At 40.6% G+C, this 20,213-nt stretch overlaps 1 protein-coding gene across 7 annotated transcripts in view; it reads right to left on the bottom strand.

The window, feature by feature from the left end:
* ANKS1B (ankyrin repeat and sterile alpha motif domain containing 1B) overlaps positions 1 to 20,213 on the bottom strand; it is a 446,786-nt gene that overhangs the window by 35,202 nt on the left and 391,371 nt on the right. For 3 of the 7 annotated variants that reach the window (XM_074870829.1, XM_074870830.1, XM_074870831.1), the window contains 2 exons: positions 18,277 to 18,384; positions 12,793 to 12,972 (listed from right to left, as the gene is read on the bottom strand). In XM_074870829.1, the coding sequence (XP_074726930.1) occupies positions 12,793 to 12,972; positions 18,277 to 18,384 (288 nt within the window). Of the gene's footprint in view, positions 1 to 203; positions 279 to 12,792; positions 12,973 to 18,276; positions 18,385 to 20,213 lie in introns of all 7 variants that reach the window. The other 4 variants (XM_074870833.1, XM_074870834.1, XM_074870835.1 and 1 more) reach the window with 2 other exon arrangements.

Raw genomic sequence — 20,213 nt, forward strand, 5'->3', positions numbered from 1 at the left:
ACGTCCTGTATGTACACCATACAGCCAACAGATGCTAACCACATGGCACGATACACGAATGCGCGCACACATAATCCCAAAAGAGGGCGGACAAGTTACAAACTTTTTTTGTCATTTCAGCGACATGACACCCGTAGATAACACCACGGCAACAGACTGTACATCCATAGAGTGACAACATAGCATTTATCACTGTATCTTACATTATGAACCTGATGAATCGATGAGAAAGGATATCCTGCATTCTGGTTGGTCCAGATCTCACAGACAGAGGACTGCTAATATAAACAGAAAACTACATCTCATCTTGTAAATATTAATGCACCGCAACTGCCAAAAGGCAAGAATAATTAAGAAAAGGCTTGCAATAACATTAAAGAAGGAAGTAAAACAGCTGTTAAAAGTAATTTTTTGTTTATTTGCTGATTAAATATTTTTGGACTGTCTGGAAGGAAACATAGCTTATTCAGAGACTTTAGACAAGGTTTCAAACTGTGAGCACAAGAAAACAATTTAGTCACAAGTGCTGGTGATGTAAAGAGATAAAGTTATGCAGCATAAACAGAAAATGCAGAGAGCAGAAGAAATATTGGTTACTTTCAGTTTTTGGCAGGGAATAAGTTTGAAGTCAACAACCCAATTAAGTTTTGAGATTTGAATCTCTCTCTGTTGGAGACTTTCACAGGGAGAGAGGAAGGGGAAAATCTGGCAATACAACAGGAAAAATACATTTTCTTTGTAACAATTACCAGAAAAGAATGCACTGCAATTAAGTGAGGCAGTTGCCCACCATCTCCTTCCAACAACAGTTCCTTTGCATACAAAGATACAGAATATTACCTTTGGTATTAACCATGACCCTGCTGTGTAAATGAAAGGTTTCAGTCTACCTTCTGTAGGTACAGTGTACCTATTGTACAGATAGTCTGTAGTAACAAAGCGAGGTAAGCATACTGTAGCATCTCTAGCAAAAGCAACAGAAGTAAGCAAGCACAGCATTCACCAGCATCTTTTACATATTTCCTTGTGTGGACACTCATCAAGAAAGCATCTGTGACACCTCAGCAAAAGCTAAGTAGCCAAGCAACTAAAACAAAGCATCAGACATAGGATCTGCCCGCAGTATCTTTGGCAGGCAGCAACAAAAGGCAATAAACACGCATGAAAAAATGCAACTACAGCATCCAGAATAGATAGCAATTAATGTATCAGTAATTTAACAACAGCAAGAATATGTATTGCTGGTTCTTGGCAGCAGCAGCAGCAGGAATTTAGCACCAATGCTCAAAACAACCCCAAAAAGTGCAACTGTTCTTAGAAATATGGCTCTTGCTCTTACCTTTTGTAGCCTGAAACCTGGCTGGTGACAGACTAGGTAATTACTTCCTGTTACTGTCAGGGCAGGCTGGCATCCTTTGGACTGACTATCAAGCACTGCCAGACAGGCTGGTGGCTGCCTAATGTTGTTAATTGTCTCTTATTTCCTTCGTAATTTGAAATGCAAGTGCACACATCCCTTCCTTCAGCTTCAGTAATTCTTAAGCTTTCCTGTATCTGGTTAATTTCTCCTCCTCATCTCGTTTTCAAAGTTAGTTGCTTCTCCTTCGTGATGCGCAGGGCTCTACATTTTGACAGCATTAGCTAATAGAAAGTTCAGCTTTGTTTCACTGTCTTCTACCTCATCCTCTGCAACTTGCTACAAAACAGTCCTCCTCCATGTGATGGACGCACACTCTCAGTGCAAGGCCAGTAGCAAACACCGCTCCAGCTGGTCTGCTGGACATAAGAATTGGGATATTTCACTACTTGGCACTAATGAGCTTTTTTTTCTGTGTGTCAAGCAGACTGAATTCTGGATGGTCCAGCCATGCCCGTCACTGTGGTGCCTACGTTGTTTTGCCTGGAGGGATTCCTGAATGAGAATCCATGGCAGGAGGTTGTGCCTCTGCTTTTCAAGAGAAGAGTAAAAGAGAAGGCATTTCCATGCCAGATGCAGCATCCCCAAGCGTCTGGTAATCAAGAAAACATACTGCAGTGCTATTTGAACACACTCCTGAAAGGAGTAAAGTAAGGCAGTATGGTACCATATGCTAACAGACGTCAAAGGTTTGGAGGATCTAGGCTTAAGCTAAATCATCTTTAAATACAGGTGACTTGATTTATTAAGTCAATAATAAATCAAGCAGACCATCAGAGACCGAGAATTTCCCATAACTGCATGAATGCCCAGTCAGAAGGGCAGCAGTGCAAAACCCATTGCTCAGTTCTGCATTCATTAATGTTTGAATGACTAAGGTACTGAAATGCAGTACAGAAAGAACATTAATTTTACGGAAGGTAATAAATTCAAATTCAGAAACCAAGCTTTTCCTTGCACCACTGTAAAAATATTTAGCATCTGCGATATAAATATTTTATGTCTTCAAAGTGCTGAAATTTTTTAATGAATTATGAAATCCCCAGGAGAAATACTTAAAGTTGCATACCCCTGTGCTGAAGAGGAAGGAACCAAGGAAAGGAAAAAGGTTAAGTGAGTATCTGAGACCAGAAAATAGACAGTAGGAGGGAGAACTGGGATTAGGGTTCAAGCAATCAGAATTTTCAGTTCCCAAAACATATGCCCTCAAAAAAAGGGAAAAGAATTCAGTCTGTGCATGCACTTCCACCATAATAAACACAAATACACTTGGGCACTTAATACCATTGACACAGAGGTTCTGTGAAAAAGAGAGTTTAACAAAGAACATCTTCCTAATATGGTAAAGGAGAACCAAAAATTGCATCAGCTATTGCTGATGTACCAAACATGCCCTTTTTTTTCTTCTTCTTCCCAAAAGATAAATGCATATGAGTAACATCGCAACAAGACTCTGCTATCACGACACCACTTTTGTGATAGCTATCGATGTCCCACACATGAAAGACTTCCCCATCTAGTCACCATGGGACACAACTCTGACGGGCAGGAGGGGCAAAGGAAGGGGGAAAGGGAATGACCTGCTGTGCACAGCTCCTGCCATCTGCTACCCATGATATGGATGGCTGGTTAATGGTGTGAGAGGGAGGGAGGGAGGGAGGGAGGTGAGGCTCCATGTTACCTGCTCTCCACTCATCCATCTCCCTTCCCTTCTCAGCAATCTCAGTTCTGACATGGACTCCTAGTCACTTTATAATTGCCTTTAAAAATAATTAAGAATGTTTTCACTTCTCCTGTTTATTTAAATTAACCTACTTGATTTCAAGAAAATATATTCATATAAGAAATAATATTTGTTATTGTTCTTGCTAACTTCCTCCATGATAGAAGACAATAGTGCATAATTACTTCAGACACCTGTTGTGAGGTCAGTAGCCAATCATGTTACAAAGTGTTTTGCACATTCCCAGTCTTTCTAATTACTCATATTTACTGGAAAAACTGTAGGACAGGACATATACAAGTCTTTGATGTTGAGGGTTATGCTGGAGAAAACTTAAGTGTTTCATAAGGTGAACAAAATTACCTATGGAGAACTTACTTTAGGTTTCCTCCCTATATACAGGGAAGACTTGGTTGATAATCTGAAAACAGAAAGTAACCGTACTGAAAGTGATCACAAACCAGTAAGATTGATCACGGAAATTATATACTTTCTAAGGAGAAGAAAGGAGGAAACCAACAGAAAAGAATACCTGGACAGCATATGCAGAAGGAACAGAAGCTGGGTGGAAGGCAGTTTTGATGTATTCAGCCCAGTTTAAGAAACTTAATTTGATGGCATTTTAGGAGACATCACAGATTTACCTAAACTAGGAGCAATTATCCTCAGAAAGTCATAGAAGACACTGAAAGGACCAGAGAAGGGCCAAAAGAGTATTTAAGATGGGAGAAGAGAAAGATTCAGAAAGTTATAGCCAGTCTAATGGCAGGGACCAGTAAGTTAATAGAAAAGTTGTTTAAAAATCCAGTCACCATCCTCTGGTCCTGTGGCCTATGAGATGTTTTGATACTGCTCCTGGCCACCTGAAATAAACAGGAATATGTGCATGTTTGTGTGTATATCTGTATCTATGAATATATTACTTAGGATAACAAAGAAAAAGCATAATATTGCCTGTCATGTTACCTGACAGACCTTTTATGGGCCAAGAAAAATTCAAGATGTTTATAATAAGGCTGCTCAGTATAAATCATCTCAGGTCAAATTTCATTCCTTTGTTGGAAAACTGTCTAACTAAATCTGCAGCAGCAAGGAGAAGCGCAGCAGGACTTGGACACTGATGGTGTAACTCCTGATGTGGTGACACAACATTCACCATACACAAACTAGCTTCAGTCAAAATGCAGTGGTTGCACAAGAAGTTGAAATTCACATTTAGAGAATAATTATTAGTATTGAAGCACTAGTGGACTGGAACACACCAAGGCAACTTGCCATGACCTGCTCTGTGGCTGGGAGGAGAGCTCAGGCTCTCTGGGGAGGATCCAGAAGTGAGGGGCTTTCCAGAATAGGGTAAGAACTCAAAATGGATTTGATGAACTACAGAAATCATTCGGATGAAATTCAGTAAGACAAGAATATTCTTTGCAAAAGGAAGATTAGATACATAAATAAAATAGCAAATAAATTAGGAGAGTGATCTACAGGGAGGTGGGGAGAGGACACAGATTTGGAAGTTTTAGTATACTTCAAATTAAATACTTGCAAAAGTATAAGCAAACAGATCACAGGATAATTCAAGTTGGAAGGGAGCTCAAGAAGTTTTCATTCCAACCCCAGAGCAAAGCAGGATCAGCTGTGAGATGAAACCAGGTTGCTCAGGGCTTCATCCAGGGAAGTCTTGAAAACCTCCAAGGACAGAGACCAAACAGTTTCTGTGAGCAACCTGTCCCACACCTTGCCTGTCCTCCTGGGGAGGATGTTTCTCTTGTCATCCAGTCAGCACCTCTCCTCTTCCAGTTTCTGTACCTAAAGCCACCTCATTTCCAGACATCCCCAGTCCCCCAGCCTCTCCTCAGAGAGCAAGTGCTCCAGCTCCTGATCATCCTGGTGGCTCTTTGCTGAATTTCGCTCTCCTAAATAAAAAAAGGAGGTATTTAATAGAAGTAGCATATTGTAACACAAGGGAAGGAACTTTTTTGCCATATGGGGCAGCCACCAGAGAGGTCTCATATGGAGTGACGTTCAGTTTTAGCCACTGCACTTCAAGGAGGATGGAGGCACACTGAGGGAATCCAGGAGAGAGTAACAACAATAAACAGAAGTATAGAAAACACTAGGGCATGGCCCTGGTTAAGTAAATGTAGACCCCCTATGGTCTATTGACCCCTCAGCTGGTCCGAGAAGTTTGTTGATAACTCGATCTTCTGCTGCCTTCTCCACTTCTCCCCGGCAAGGCTCGCCCTCTCTTGCACTTCCACATCACAGAGCTGATGCACCAGGAGAAGAGGAGCTGCTGAACATAACCTCCGGGCTTACTCCCCCTTTGTCTCTCCCTCCATGTCTCACAACACAGGGCTGAGACTCGGGAAATCACTTGGGAAATCTCCTGGGGCTGCAGCCCCATTGAGGTGCAGGAGGGAAAGACAGAAACAGCAGCAAACCCTGCTCCCTCTGATGCACATTATATCTAGCAGTAACTTGCTAACTATAATTCAGTCTAGCTCCAGAAATTAGGAGAATTTTGGATCAAATCCCAGAAAAATCACTCTTGGCATGGCAAACAATCTTTGAAGGTGCAACAGCTGAAAGCAACAAATGAAAATCTGATGAATGGGGCTGTCTGGCCCCTTTTGTAATCGTCACTCCAAAAGTTTTAGGACTGTGGGAGAGCAGTTGCACCATCGCAATAGATGTTACTTCCCTGAATGTTCCCAGAGCTCTGAGGAGAGCTTGTCTTGCCAGCAGGAACAATCACAGATCCTCCTTCGAAAACAAGATCTTCAGAGATAGAGAGTGAAATTTGTATTTCTTTTAGAGAAGCAGAAATTAGAAATAACACTTCTTATTACAATAAGTATATATGTTTTGCATTGGTATATTTCTTTAACTTCTCCTGAAAACACTTTACATGAAGATTTCCAGAAAATCACCAGCCATCTTGGAAGGGCTTTCTTGCCGGCAGGCAGTGGGTGACAGGTGTGAGCAGTGACACGACACTCCAAGTGAGTGCACCCAGCGAGGTTTCACAAGAAGGTGCATGCCATGGCCAGCACATCCCAGGAAGGGAGACAACTGGCCCAGGACCACAGTGAGCCTGCAAAGACTGTCCCTTCCAGCCCACAGCACGGTGAGAAGCAAAGCCTCATCTTGTGCCAAGGTCAATGTTCTAAGTCCCACGCACCTCCACCTCCTGCTCCATGCAGGGCCATACTTTGCACATTTTTCTCTGATGAGAAAAAACTAGTAACACAGCTGTGCTTCTCTCTCAACCAGCCGACACTCTCCTTCATGCAACGGCCATCTTCTCTGATAGGCAGTCAGTTTTCATTTGATTTCAATCCAGCAACCCAGGATTCGGGTTCCTTCTGGGGAGGACGAACTGAGGGTCTTCCCAGCAGTTTGCTAAGGCTACAGCTGCCCTGCCCGGCTCCTGGAGGTGCAGCTTTGCAGCCACAGCTCTGGCCCCACAACCCAGGGTGAGTAGCCAAGTCTCTTCTGATTGATGACTCCCCTTCTGCTGGTGCTGTCAGCTACAAGTGCTCCCCAAGCTTTTAGTGTAGCACAGAGGATACAAACTTCTGGACAAATACCATCAGTAAAGATTATGAGACTGTGGTCCCTGAACATTAGGTACAGATAACTACATTTTAGCCAAAAAAAACCCAACAGCAAAAAAAGTGGGGTCTTTCAGAAGAACACCCAAACTCTAAGCACAACTCTTTTCCAGCAGTTCAAGAATGTAGATGTTAAATATTAAAATTCAGCTTTGACTCTGAAATATTCAGGTTTTCAATAAGAACAGTTTATTTGACAGTAGAAACTACCTCGTCTACTCCATTTTTCATCCAATCTTCCTCCATTTTTCATACAACCTTTCCAATGTAGAACTTCTAGCTCACAAGGCTAAGTGTGAAAAACAGTAAATTAATGAAGAACATCTGTCCCCATCTTGAAAGAACATCTGTCCCCTTCTTGGTGTAGTATTTATGGCTTTAGTTTGGATCATTAATACCAAATATAGAAGTGGCTTCCTTAATTCCATATGCTGAAGCAGCATGTAGGTATGATCCACATCCCACGACTTTATTTCTAAAATGCTAGCTTCCGTAACATTCTTGAAAAAAATTGTATTTTTCTCTTCAGGCAGAAATTACTAGGAATTTTCATAATGTCTTTATCAGTTTACTTGTCCATTAAATACACAACAGTCAAGGGATTTACACACGAAAGTTTGCTGAAAGTTACAGTTCAAGACACAGCCCTCTATGGCATTAAGACCTATCTGAATTAAAAAGACAACTGTCAGTAACATCTACACCATCCAAAAATAGATTCAGTCAAGCATTTTTCTTCTGATGTTAAATTGAAGATCTTCATAGTTCAGTCATCCTTCCATATTGAAAGTAAAATGCATGTGAAAATATGAACCTTAGAGCATTTTGTTTGGATTTTACAAACTTGTCTTTAAAATGTCTGTCCATTCATCCTCACAACATACACTATTTTATGCTTATAAAAAATGGAAGTAAGAAACCTTAGAAATAACAACAGAATGGAAGTCTAGACAACTGTATTTTTCTCTTTATTGCTTCTTAAATCTACTAGTAAAGAATTCTGTTATTTCACCAGTAATTTCAACCATTGATAAAACTCATTCTTCATTGCTTCTTAGATAATCTCATTTTACACACCAATATTCCCCTGGGCATATTTTCCTTCATTCATCATAATCTTTTAATCCTTCCAAAGCAGAGGAGGAGACAGGAAAACAAACAGGAAACAAGAAATAAAAAAATGTCATACTGTGGTTAAAAGTTAAAAAACTAAAGGTGGGTGTTACAAGACAAGAGTTTTATTTTTGGCTTCTTCAAACTTTCAGAGTCATCTTTGCTAACTTGCAACATCCCTGTACCTCGATTTCTTAGTTATGAAATTGAAAACATGATTTTAAACCACATAGCCCCACAGTGCACTGGAAATATGAATGCATTAGCATCTGTGAAGTATTTGGAAGATGTTATGGAGTTGGAGGTTATTATTTCAGAAAGCAGCAAGATTATTACACAATTTTCCTATAAATCTGCCTTCACAAATTCTGTCTCTTGTTTTTATTACACTTTTCCTCCATTGTAGATAAAGGATCTCTGGTACTAACTCCATTTAAATGACTGTTTCCTGCATATCAATCCTAATCCTGCAATGAATTACTATATCTTACAAAATTATGTTACAAGGCAGAATCCGAACAATTGGGATAGCTTTACTTCAAACTTACTACCCAGTCATTACAATGACCTTACATTTAGGTTATCTTGTGGTTTAGAAAACAAACAAAAAAATAAAATACTGAGAGCCCTCAGACCATGGGAGCAAAGAACCCAGAAAGGCTTTCAAAATGAAGTCTGGGTTCAGCATCACTGGGAAAGACCTGCTGCCAGCCTTTGTGAATAATTTTTCTAACTCTCTGAGATCTTAAAGGATTCTCTTCCTTCCATCACAGCCCACTGGGGTGCCCCCCATATGGGCCATGACTAGGTTTATCCTACCAGAAAGCTTATTCTGACTCATTACCAGTTTTTTCTCCCAGAGGCAGACAGAGCCTGGAGCTTTCCCCATAACCCTAAAGAGGCACCCGCCCACCACCTCCCGAAATGACAGACCTCTCCCATCTCGGGGTGCACCACAGGTTCAGCCCTGTGGGGAGAGCGTGCGTCAGCATCGGGGTGATGCCTGACCCAGCTCTGCTTCGGCAAGGATTGGCGTGGGTAGCAGCGCTCCCTGCACCTCCCTGCCCGTCTGCCGTGAGGAGGATGTTTTCGGCCCTCACTCCCGGCTTGGGGCAGGGTGCAGCATTCCAAACACCACAGTGAGAGGTCTTATGGACCACAGTGACTAAAAGCACCTATATGTCACTGGCTGGAGCAGTAAAAAGCAACAGCCTTGGGGCTGGCAGTCTGGGATATGCTTGCAGCTAGTACCTAAAACTTCTCTGCTGTCTGGAGAATTACAAATCCTCAAGACCTGACATCTTAATTGGTGCATTTTAACAAACTTTGCTATGTTTCCTTTTAACCTCCAAAGCTCTTCCCTGCAGAGATATATTTCCCTCCCTGCCATAATTTCAGGGGTGAATGAATAGCCCAATTCCTTCAGTGGGACTCCTCCTATTGATTTTGGTTCCAAAATCCTTGAGCTTTGCCTGTGTAATTTCAGTTCTATTTTAAAGGTTTAGGCAATCTTAAGAGCAACCTCAGCTATTTTAAACTTTGTTAATTTGATCATATTAATCTACAGTTTGCAGGCTCAGAATTCAACAACCACAGTCAAAGATGACTCAGATTACTCAATCCTTTCTGGATTTTTTTTCCCCCTTTTTTTTGGAAAACAAACCATCTCACAACCTTCTGTATTACCTTTTCAGCAGTTGTGATTTATCCAATCAGACGTCAAAAGACTTTCAAAGTTGGATGACCAACTGGAGAGTTGAATGACCAAACCTATTCCAGAGGGGAATCTAAATTGGTTAAGACTCATTGTTTATATTAGCTTTTTCTCCTCTTAGGTCGCAAACAGTCTGTTAGGGAACTGTGAATGAAGGTACATGCTGGCCTTGAGACAAAACCACCCACATTAAGTAAATTTAAATCAGTGCTTCCTCCAGGAAGCAAAGTGTATTACTTACAAGCAGATTTCATTATGGTTTAGAGAACTGTTTAAACCCATATAGCAGATCAAAGGAAAACAGACTTAAACAGATGTGCTCATTGTTTTAACAAACACCGGTTGATATCTGATGCAAAGATCAACACGTTTGATGACCCCCGTGTAAAGGTTTAGTGCAAACACAGCCATAGTAAAGATAAAAACATCAGATCCCACCATTTTCTCAAAATATCTTCAGATTTTAGATTTTAAATTGAGGCTAAAAATAGTCTTATTCTAACATTTCTGAAATAAAATCAAGTTCATGAAACCAATACCATGAATAAGCTCTCAATACCGTGTTGGCTTCTCTCTTCAAGGCCATAAAAATACTCATGAATCTCATCATCAAGAACACACCTAAAACCCTTTCAAAAAATCACAGCATCAAAGAAGTCTTTATGCACATCTGTCTACTATAGCATCCAGTAAACATGCAGATTCATACAGCAGCATGCAAACAGCCTAGCAAAGAAAGGGTTAATACAAAGAATATCCTCAAAGCAATTCCAGTAAACCCTCCAGATCGTTCTGTTTGTGAGAAGTATTCTAGCTGGAAAGCTGAACTGGTATCAGCTCAGAAGTTGTTAATCTGACATAAGCCAAAGGAACCTGCAAACTGCAAGGAGGAAGTTGCTAGATAAAAAAACCCAAAAACCAAAAAACGAACGGAGCAGGAGGCTCATGTTAAGAATCAGCTAGATCTCCTTTATTTTTCAGAAACAATTACTTTACCTTTAATTTCAAAGGGGCTTTGGGGGAAAACATTGAAGGAAGTATAGTTCATTTTAGCAAAGCACATATAGCAAAAAAAAAAAAAAAATTAAATATCTATTTTTGGACTAGAATGGTTGAAGAATTCCCTGATTAGCCTTTTAATGGGGTGAGTCCAATTTAGTGAGAATGATCACCAGAGGGAGTCATTGACTTTTCCATTAATGTCAAAGGGAACTTTACATACATCAGGAGTGCAGAATTTGGGAACAGAGATGAGAAAGACTCCAAACAGATTGGAGTTCAGGGACTAACACAAAATTCTCTTTTATGGATTTCACCTGAATCCATTTTCCCCTTTGGAGTCCCAAAGGATGACTGCTATATTCCACAGTGAAAGTCAGAGAGAAGGCGCTGAAGTCATTCATTCAGTGGGTACACACTCCCACAAAAAAAAAAAAAATCCCAGCACTTAATTGGTTTTAGTGGTTTGGAGTGGTGTAAGTATTAACTGCTCAGTTTTCTCTTTGGATATGCAACATACCACAGTCCTCCTGGAAATGCAATTTTTAACATCCCAAACAAAATCTCCAGGTGCCATATATGAGAGCGTGTCATACCTCTTGGGAATATCAGAACTTCAAACAGAAAAAGAAAAGAGTGAAAAGGAGACAGGAAGAATTTCTAGTATGGTTTTTTTGGTTGTTTTGTTCGTGGTTTTTTTTTTTTTCCCTTCAATGTTAGTGACTAAAAGAGGAATAGGGATTTGTGAACCGAGTGATAAAATGAACTAAGTAGATGAACTGGTCTACTCAGCCATAAGCCAGTGTGTATTTCATGCTCAAACACCTAAATTTCATGATCGTCAAAGAAATATTTTCATATTAAGAACTGGGCTTTTCCTTGCTGGACTTCAGCTCAACCTTGTTCTTGCCACAAAAGCCCAGCAGACTTTGGTTTGAAAACAAGCTCATTCACTAGGCAACTTTTCCCTTATTTCTGTACAACAAGATTATACAGCAGAAAATTAGGAGATTAAAAAAAGGCAGGGAAACAGTCCCACCCAGCCAAATGCAATTTCACTTCCCTAGAAATGTCCTCCGAACAAATGGAATTCAATTTGTTTCTGCGTTCCCAGGTAACAACAGCACCTTGTTTTGCTTGTTTATTTAATTACTTCTTGTTCATGCAATTAGCTGAGAGACCACAGCCTTTTGTTCATTATGCTAACCATAACATAGTTATTTGCATAGCTGTTTCCATTTTGAGGCTGAATTTTGTGTTGAGGCTCTATTTTGGGCTGTGGCAGGCAGAGAACCACTGGGAAGCCTCATGCAGGGCAGCATGCAGCAACCTGCTCCTTCATGGAGTGAGTCGCTCCAGGAACTGCACTGGCTGCCCATCTGCTTCTGACAGCAAATCAAAGCCCTATTTCCAACATACGCTGCAAAGCACCACATGGCTTAAGACGTGGCTGTCTTTCAGCATGTACACCATCAAAAAACAGCTGAGTTCATCTTAAAGCATTTTCGCCAACGGGCTGTCCAAGCTTAACTTTACTGCTGTTTAGAATAGTACAAGACATCACTCTGGTCAACATATGCTTGATTGAAAATAATCGCTACCCTTACTGTGGTCAGGTGAAAAAATTTAGAGATGGAGGCTCCTTTAGGCTTTCTTTCATGAACAGTTTGATTTAGCATCCAGTTGAGTCTAGTGCTGTTGTGATGCTCAAATGATTTCTTGCACTGTTAAATCTTTTTTTAAACACTCAAGATATATCCCCAGATCACAAAGTTTAGCAGAATGCTGATCCTCTCCACTAATAAATGCAGCAATCACTACCCCCCAAGTCCTCTGAGCTTCTGGCAGTGAACAGATGTCAGCTTATTTTTATATAGGTTGCTCAGAAATTGAGGAATCTGCACCTTCTTACAGAAACAAGAGGCAGAGTCAGTGCTGGTGGGAATCTGCATGCTCTGGTGCACAGGGAGCACCTGCATCTCAGCCTCCGGGCACCTAAACAACCCCAAAACTCTATCTCTCAGGAGAAACTGCACATCAACTTACACTATCTGAAATATAGAGAACTGGAACAGACAGCTTGAAAAAATTGTCAGTATTCGTAGTTTACAATTCAGCCTTCATATATGACCCACAGCTATGGTTAGGATTAGTTCTGTAACCAATTGCAGCAAGGAGCAGCCTTTTAATGGCATTGTTTTAACCCTACCTGTGCCATCTGCCTCTCCAGCTTTGACCGGGGAATATCATCAAAATAGTTTTCATTTCTTCTTCTCCTTGCATCGCCCTGCATGATAATGTGGGGAACGTCCAGGGAGCCACCAGTAGTGAAAGTGCTTTGGCTAAGTGATGGAGACAACTGAGGAGGAGTGTGGTTACCACTGGGTTCCTGGACAGAGAGGAGAAAAATGCAGCATAAGAAGAACAGCATATTGCTGACTTCAAACCACACATTTAAAAGTGCATTTGAATTTTTCATACTAAAAAAAATAAGGAACAATTCCTGAAGTAGAGGTTACTGTGGATGAACTTCTGAGATTTCCTACCTAAGGTGCAGAGCCCACGTGGAAGAAAAAATAATTCACTGTTTACATGAGCTAGTGGCAAATTCCCTCTCCAAAACCTCCTTGTGTAATACATACTCCCTTTTAGGACTGCTATGGAGATAAAACAGTGAGTTACTTCTTGTCAAGGCTGAAATAAAGCCATGATTTAGGACTAGCTATTTGTAAGATGAAATACATTCTCACCACTTCTGAGCAGCCACTCTGAGCAGTGAAAGTGATTTGAAAGTGATTTGAACTCCAGCAACATCTCTTGCTGGAAAAAAGAAATGCATGAACATTTACAAAATATAGACACATTGTTGCAATTTTTATAGGTCTTGCAGAACATCCCTTTAACTTGAAGTACTGGATATCAGAAGGAAGCTAAATAACAATTCCTAGAATGCATGAAAGCATCACAGTACAAATATTTTACCAGGCTTTTCATGTAAGCTGTGTTGAACTGTGACCTTGTATCAGTCAGTGTGCAAAGACCACAACAAATTGATACATGAACTCTATCTAATGAACAGCTAAACATGTCCTCCTGATCTTACGTTTTACCAGGATCTGCCACCACACCGCTCTCAGACAGCCACCACATGTATGTTTGGAAACGCTTATTCTCACGCACATCACTTGTTCGAACACCAGTTACAAACACCAGTGCCTGGCTCCACCATTCAACACTATCCTGGAAATTGCAATCAGCAGGAACTGAGCTACAGCATACTGGCCAGCCAGTCTGCACACATACCACCCCTGTGTGGACTGTAAAAATGCACAGGGAAACACGTTCCTCTCATGATGTAGGTTACTGGGCTCAATTTCTCTGACACTGGAGATTTCTGCAACGGTGAGTTCTTTGGAGGCAGAACATACCCAGGAGCATGTTCGCACCGTAGAGACCTTGTCTAAATTACCTACTGCTGTAACACTGTATTTCAATACTGAACAACAAGAAGGGACCTGAAGACATGACACAACGAGAGGAAGCAAAGACCTGCTCCAGTGTGCGTGGAGGGTAAAAACCTTTCCTTTTTATTTAAAGGAAGAAATAAATTGGATGTTCCATGCACGATTACATTGAAGCAAACCTAATTCTGAAAAGCATCAAAGTATTTTACTCCATGCTGTTAAGAAACAAGATCTGGTCTAAGAAATCAGAGCACTTTAATCTCTTCCAAATGGAAAGGAAAGTTGCAATTCTCTGTATGCATTCAAGTGATAGTAACATCTGATGTTAATATTTGAAATGTAGGAGTCTATGTGACATTATTCCTTGCAATCACAATAATGGATTGTATTTTCCATGCTGGTTGACTAAAATCACAGATATATAGTTGTCTGGCAACTTCTAATTAATTGAGATTTTGTTTGTTTGTTTGTTTGTTTTTTAATTCTCTAGCTTTCCTATGATCTAAGACAAGCACTTCACATTTCCCAGGGCAAAGAAAGGAGTTTTTTCCTCTTAGGAATAGTCTTTTTCCCTCCTTCATGAAAATCCACCTACATTTGGCCCAGTTAAAAGCTTCTGAAAAGCTGTAATCTGCACACACTGAGAAGGTTTGGTGAGGCATACTGTCTAAAGCCTACCCCCCGTTCTTCCACGGGCCCAGTTCTGACTAGATGGTGCAGACACCTCTGCCCTGAAAATAACCTGAGTACAGAGGCACCAAATGAGAATCTTTTTAATGACTGCTACCTGCCCCTCCAGCCAGGTACATAACCACTCTCTGATCCGAATCACGATTCACCCACTGTTAATAGACTGATACGGCCATCAGTGCATCAAAGTGACAGATGACCGTGCAATGGAAATACAGATTCCAGCTCTCAAACTGCATATAAAGAGGAAATTCACCCAGAGATCTACATTGGAAGATTGCTGGCAAGGCAATACAGACAAGAATTACAAAGTCGAGAAATAAAAGAATTATGGTGCCTCTGCATTATGGAACAGTATGTAATTGTATGATTTTATGCTATTTTCCCAAAGTCGTCCTTCACAGCACAGATGGATCCTCAACTGTGCAGCATGTTGTCATATACTCAGCACTGTGTTATCATTAGTTATCGTGTAGTCAGTATTTTATTCTCACCTCATTTCGTGGCCCCAAACCCCTTCCCTAAACTCTATTCAAATCCTGCTCTGAAGATAGGATGACTAATAGCGTCATTTTCATGATGTTCGTAAGTGCTTTACAAACGTCAATCAATTTATTTTCACAACACCCTGTGACTTGTGGCATTTTATAATCACCACTTTAGTGTGGGGGACCTGAGACCCAGAGACAAAGGTTAAGAACTATCAGTCACTATGGATGCCCAATTACAGTATCTATTGCCTAATTTTCCAAGTGATGGTATTCAAAACTCCACTTCTATTGATCTAATTTGCAGCACTGTGTGCTCAGCACTTGTATAAATCAGACTCCAGACTCCAGTCAAATAATGCAGAATGTTGGTAACATACAATTAGTGACTGTTTATGAGGTAATTACCTAAATAACTTGCCAAGCGTTATCTGAGGGCTTTGTGGCAAAAGAAGGTGTAAGTCTGTATTTTCGTAGCTACAGCTATTCCTTTAATCATGAGTCTCTCTCCCATTCTTCCTCGTTCCTCTTCCTTTCTACATACTCACTTTCTCATCTCCTTAACCTGCATGGATGCCCACGTGAGTGCTATCATGTCCTCAGTACCATGCTACTGTTAGTCACCAGGTATTCAAATCATGTTTCCACCCTGTTGTGAATGCATGGATACATGCCCTGCAGGGATGCCCGATCATATATTTCACTATCAAAATCTGCTTCATCCCCACCTCTCAGTCCTGCAGGTCACGTAAAGCTGGAACCATCCAAGTCAGGGCTGGAAGGGAGCTTAAGAGATCCTTCCCCAGGCTGCCTAGGTGCATCTCATGCCCCACAGATGTTTGTCTAACCAGTTCCTGAAACCAGGAATTCCCTCTAGTGAATTAATTCTTGTGTCAAACTATCTCTACTAACGTAATGCTGCTCCTCCAAATTTTCAACCTAAATTGTTGTTCTTTCAGTTTAAATTCCAGCCTTCAGTGCTGACAGGATGAGGCTGGGTTCCATGAATAACATGGAAACTGGTCCTGTAATTAAAGATTATAATGCACTCAAGGAAGGAAAGCAAAATTGCATAGGTAACCTGAGATCCAGGATTTTCTAACTTTATGAGTTTGAAATCAAAATAACTTTTCCTTAGTACACAGTTATTGTGGGAATAACATATTTTGTGGATATTTTTTAATGTTTGTTGCTTTTCCTCAATATTTAACCACATCTTCCTTTGAAGTATTTTAAAAGCTAATACAGAAAGAGTTGAAAAAGATGAAATGTTATCCATGCTTAGGTGGACCTTGGGACCTTAAAAGTAGACTCTTCAAACAACAAACTATCTTTTCTACTGATCTACAGCACCCTGGTCTAGTGGAAGGTGTCCCTGCCTATGGCAGGGTGTTTGGAACTAGATGATCTCTAAGATCCCTTCCAACCCAAACCATTCTATGATTCTATATAAATCGATCTTGTAGTAGCAGCAGTTTATTTAAAACAATTTTTAAGCTAAAAATTATTGCAAACTACTGACTAAATACTATATCCTTGTTTTGTGTGAAATGGCATAGTAGCAGTTGATGGGAAAGAAAACCTTAATCCAAACTCACGTCCTCCTCTTTAGGATTTTCTGTGAAGACTCCAATACCACGAGGTGATGAATGACATTTAGCACTTGCCCACATCAGTAGCTCTAGCTGTGGAGCGGCAGACTACTTTTTATCATTTTGACTACAGACGGAGGACATTCAGTTTTCACTATTAACTAAGAATATACAGTCCTAATCAATAACATGGGCTGTGGAAACTTTCCCACCTGCTGAAGAGAAACTAATTCCCCAGTCCAGAGCACTAAAAGTATTGAGCAAAAATGTGAGACTTTCAAATGATTCCTGTTTCCTGGGAGTGTTTTAACACCTGCCATGCATCAGGAATCATTCACATAATACATAAAAAATGAAATACAAGAAAAATATCCACACATTTGTGCAATGTGCCTTAGAGCAGGATATTATAGACTTGTGAGACCTTTTTCAGCATGGCATTAGGAATAGGATGAATTGGGGGGCAATCTAAAATGTCTATATGTGGCATCTGAAAATAAGCAGAGTGAAAACAGGCTGGTCACAGAAATTGTAAGTGTATGTAAAAATAAGCCCTCATTCTGTCTTTCTCTATTTCTCTTTACGCTAGGAAATTTAACTTGGGAGCACAGACACTCTCTGACATTTGGAAATTTAGTCCCAAATGAAATTCCAGTCAGAAATGCAGCCCCATGAAAATAACGAGATCCAATCAAATGCAAAAGGTGTGACCTAAAATATCAAAATAAAAAGTGTTGATATGAACTCCCTTGGAGAGAACACAGTAGGAATGGGTCATCAGACCACAACTTGATAAGGGCAACAGACAGCAAGTAAGCAAAGGCATTGGATCAGAGAAATTGAGTGAAGGTGGTGTAATGAGAGAAGATTAAATCTGGTCAAGTGTGGAAAAACCCTAGGGACATTGCAACAAAGTTTCTGAAAGAGGGAATGCAAATGAAAATTAAAAACACTACTAAACTTTTGATACACAGAAACATCTTAATGGCATTTGCATCTCAACAATTTCAAGAGGATCTCTTTAAACAAAGCATAAAGTGTATGTCTGAAAAGCAAGTGCAAGCATTTGAAAACATGAAAGGAAAATGGTAACTCTCCTTCCGCAGTATCGATCGGCTGGGCTGGCATTCCTGTGGGCAAATGTAGATGTGCGGCTTGTACGCACCTGGTCCTGAGTTTGCTTTTTGAGTAAAGAAGATAAGCTGTTAATTCTAAGATACTACTTATCTCATCCTAAGGTAGACATCTGAAACAGGTCAGATGAATCACCCTGTAAAAATGTCAAATTATCTCTGCTGGCTATACGGGGAGGTGCAACTGAGCAGGTCAGCCTGTCTACCGTGTAAACTTCTGCAGTGAGGTAGGTTGAATCCCACTTGAAGCAGCCGTTTGTTTTCATTTGAATGTTATGAAACGCTTGCTGACTTCTTGAGAAATCCAAATTTTCATAGGGACTTACCCTGAGGGTTATTGACCGAGGCGGTTTCTGAGGAGGGTCTTCGTGAAGCCTGTCTCCCAAAGATGCCAGAACACGCTTCCGGTGGCCAATCAAGCTAATTTTTAAGACCTGAAATAATAACAAAAATACCTCATTAAAAAGAACACATTGCAATCATTAAATGAAGATCCATTCAGAGTGAAGCCATTTTCTCTTTAAATCTTTTAACAAGTTAGTCCACTACACAGGCTAAGCAGAGAGCAGCGTGAGACAAACAATAAGCAGACAAAATGAGAGATGAGATCAAACAGAGGAAAAACCCTGTAAAATGAAGGAAGAAACTGAAGCAGGTATAGATGTGGAAAACTGAAAAAAAAAAAAAAAAAAAGGCTCAAAAATGAGTAAGGAGGAAAGGAAAATGAACCAGGAAGAAAAGGGAGCAGATCTGGAACAAAAATAAGAGAAGGGGAGGAAGACACTGGACAAGGAAATGTAGAGGTGCAGGCAAACAGTGAGTGATGAGTATTAAAAGGATTCACGGGATGGATGAGGAAGACAGTGAGGAACAGCCAGCAAACGCTTAGAGAGGGCACAAGCGGAGAAACGGAACTGCACAATGAATAAATGTTATCACTTTTAAATCTATTCACCATGTCTTTCATGGGTAATCTCCAACCAACATGTACAGTTTGCATTATTATGTACAATCATCCTTGCGTAAGAATGGACAAACTTTGTCCTGGAGGTCTATTACTGTTATCAGATGCAATGAAAAAAAATCTCTGTTGCACACAATTATGACCATCAGTGGATAGGTTCAAATACCTTGTGCTTGTCCAAACTCCAAGAACACTGCCAAAAAGGTGTTCCAAATTTACTGCAACTACTCCCCACTTGTATCTCTCTGTGTTCCTGCCACATACAAAACCACCACTGCTCTCAGAAAAACAGAGGGGGCAGAAGCAGCAAGTTAGAAACTTAAAGCATTAGTGGAAAAAAAATCATATTTTGATGCTATTCTTTAATGGCTACAATGGCTTCAAAGTGTAAGGCAGCCCTAATTGTAGAAGTAAGCCTCTGCTCTGCAAACAGCAGTGTCCTCACATAACTCTTTCAGACTGTATATATGGTTTCATACACCAGAGCTGCCTCCATCCCTCTCAGAAGACAGTACTTCCCACTATATTTAGGACCACTGTGTGTCAACACCCTTCAGCTGAGAGGAATTTCTCACTCAACCTAAAAAAGTAGTAGTCCCCAAAAAACCCTGAAAATGCTACCTCTTAAGTGAACAACTACCTCAGTTTAAGCAGTACCACCAAGAGCTACCATTCATGAGAACAGACAAACAAAACCCAAACCCCAGCAACTCCCCTATGACATCTCCTAGATCCAGTATCTCAGGATATGGTATGTCGTTACATGCTGTCATTATTCTGGTGGGTGGACCCCTGCCTATTCATGGCACGTGAATTCGTTCACATGTCCTCTGTTGGATGTCTCTGTGCTATTTGATATTGTTGAACATCATGAATATCTTGTTTGCCCACATCTACAAAGCGAGGGGTTATGTCATAAAACAGATCAAGGCCTTCCTCTGAGAGGCAGCTTCCAGGTTTGCTGCAGACCCTGCAGTTCAACAGCAGACCCAAGCTGCAGTCCCACAAGCCTGCCATGCACTCTCCTATTAGTCTAGATCTGGAGAAGCATGAGTGAAGTTGAAACAGCGCAGCACACACAGAAACGCTGGAGGCATGCAGGAGACTTAGTTATGTATTCGGCTTATATTGAATGTTAAACAGAAGGGTGCACAGTTTATCTCTGTATTTAACTATATGAAACACATAAATGAACTACAGCTGCTTTAAGCATTACTCAGGTAATACACTTCAGTGAACTTGCTTCTTTCATAATGCTTCCCCATCATCAAGACCATATACCCAGAGATTTTTAAGTCA

Source organism: Strix uralensis, chromosome 5, assembly GCF_047716275.1.
Source record: "Strix uralensis isolate ZFMK-TIS-50842 chromosome 5, bStrUra1, whole genome shotgun sequence".
Taxonomy (NCBI): domain Eukaryota; kingdom Metazoa; phylum Chordata; class Aves; order Strigiformes; family Strigidae; genus Strix; species Strix uralensis.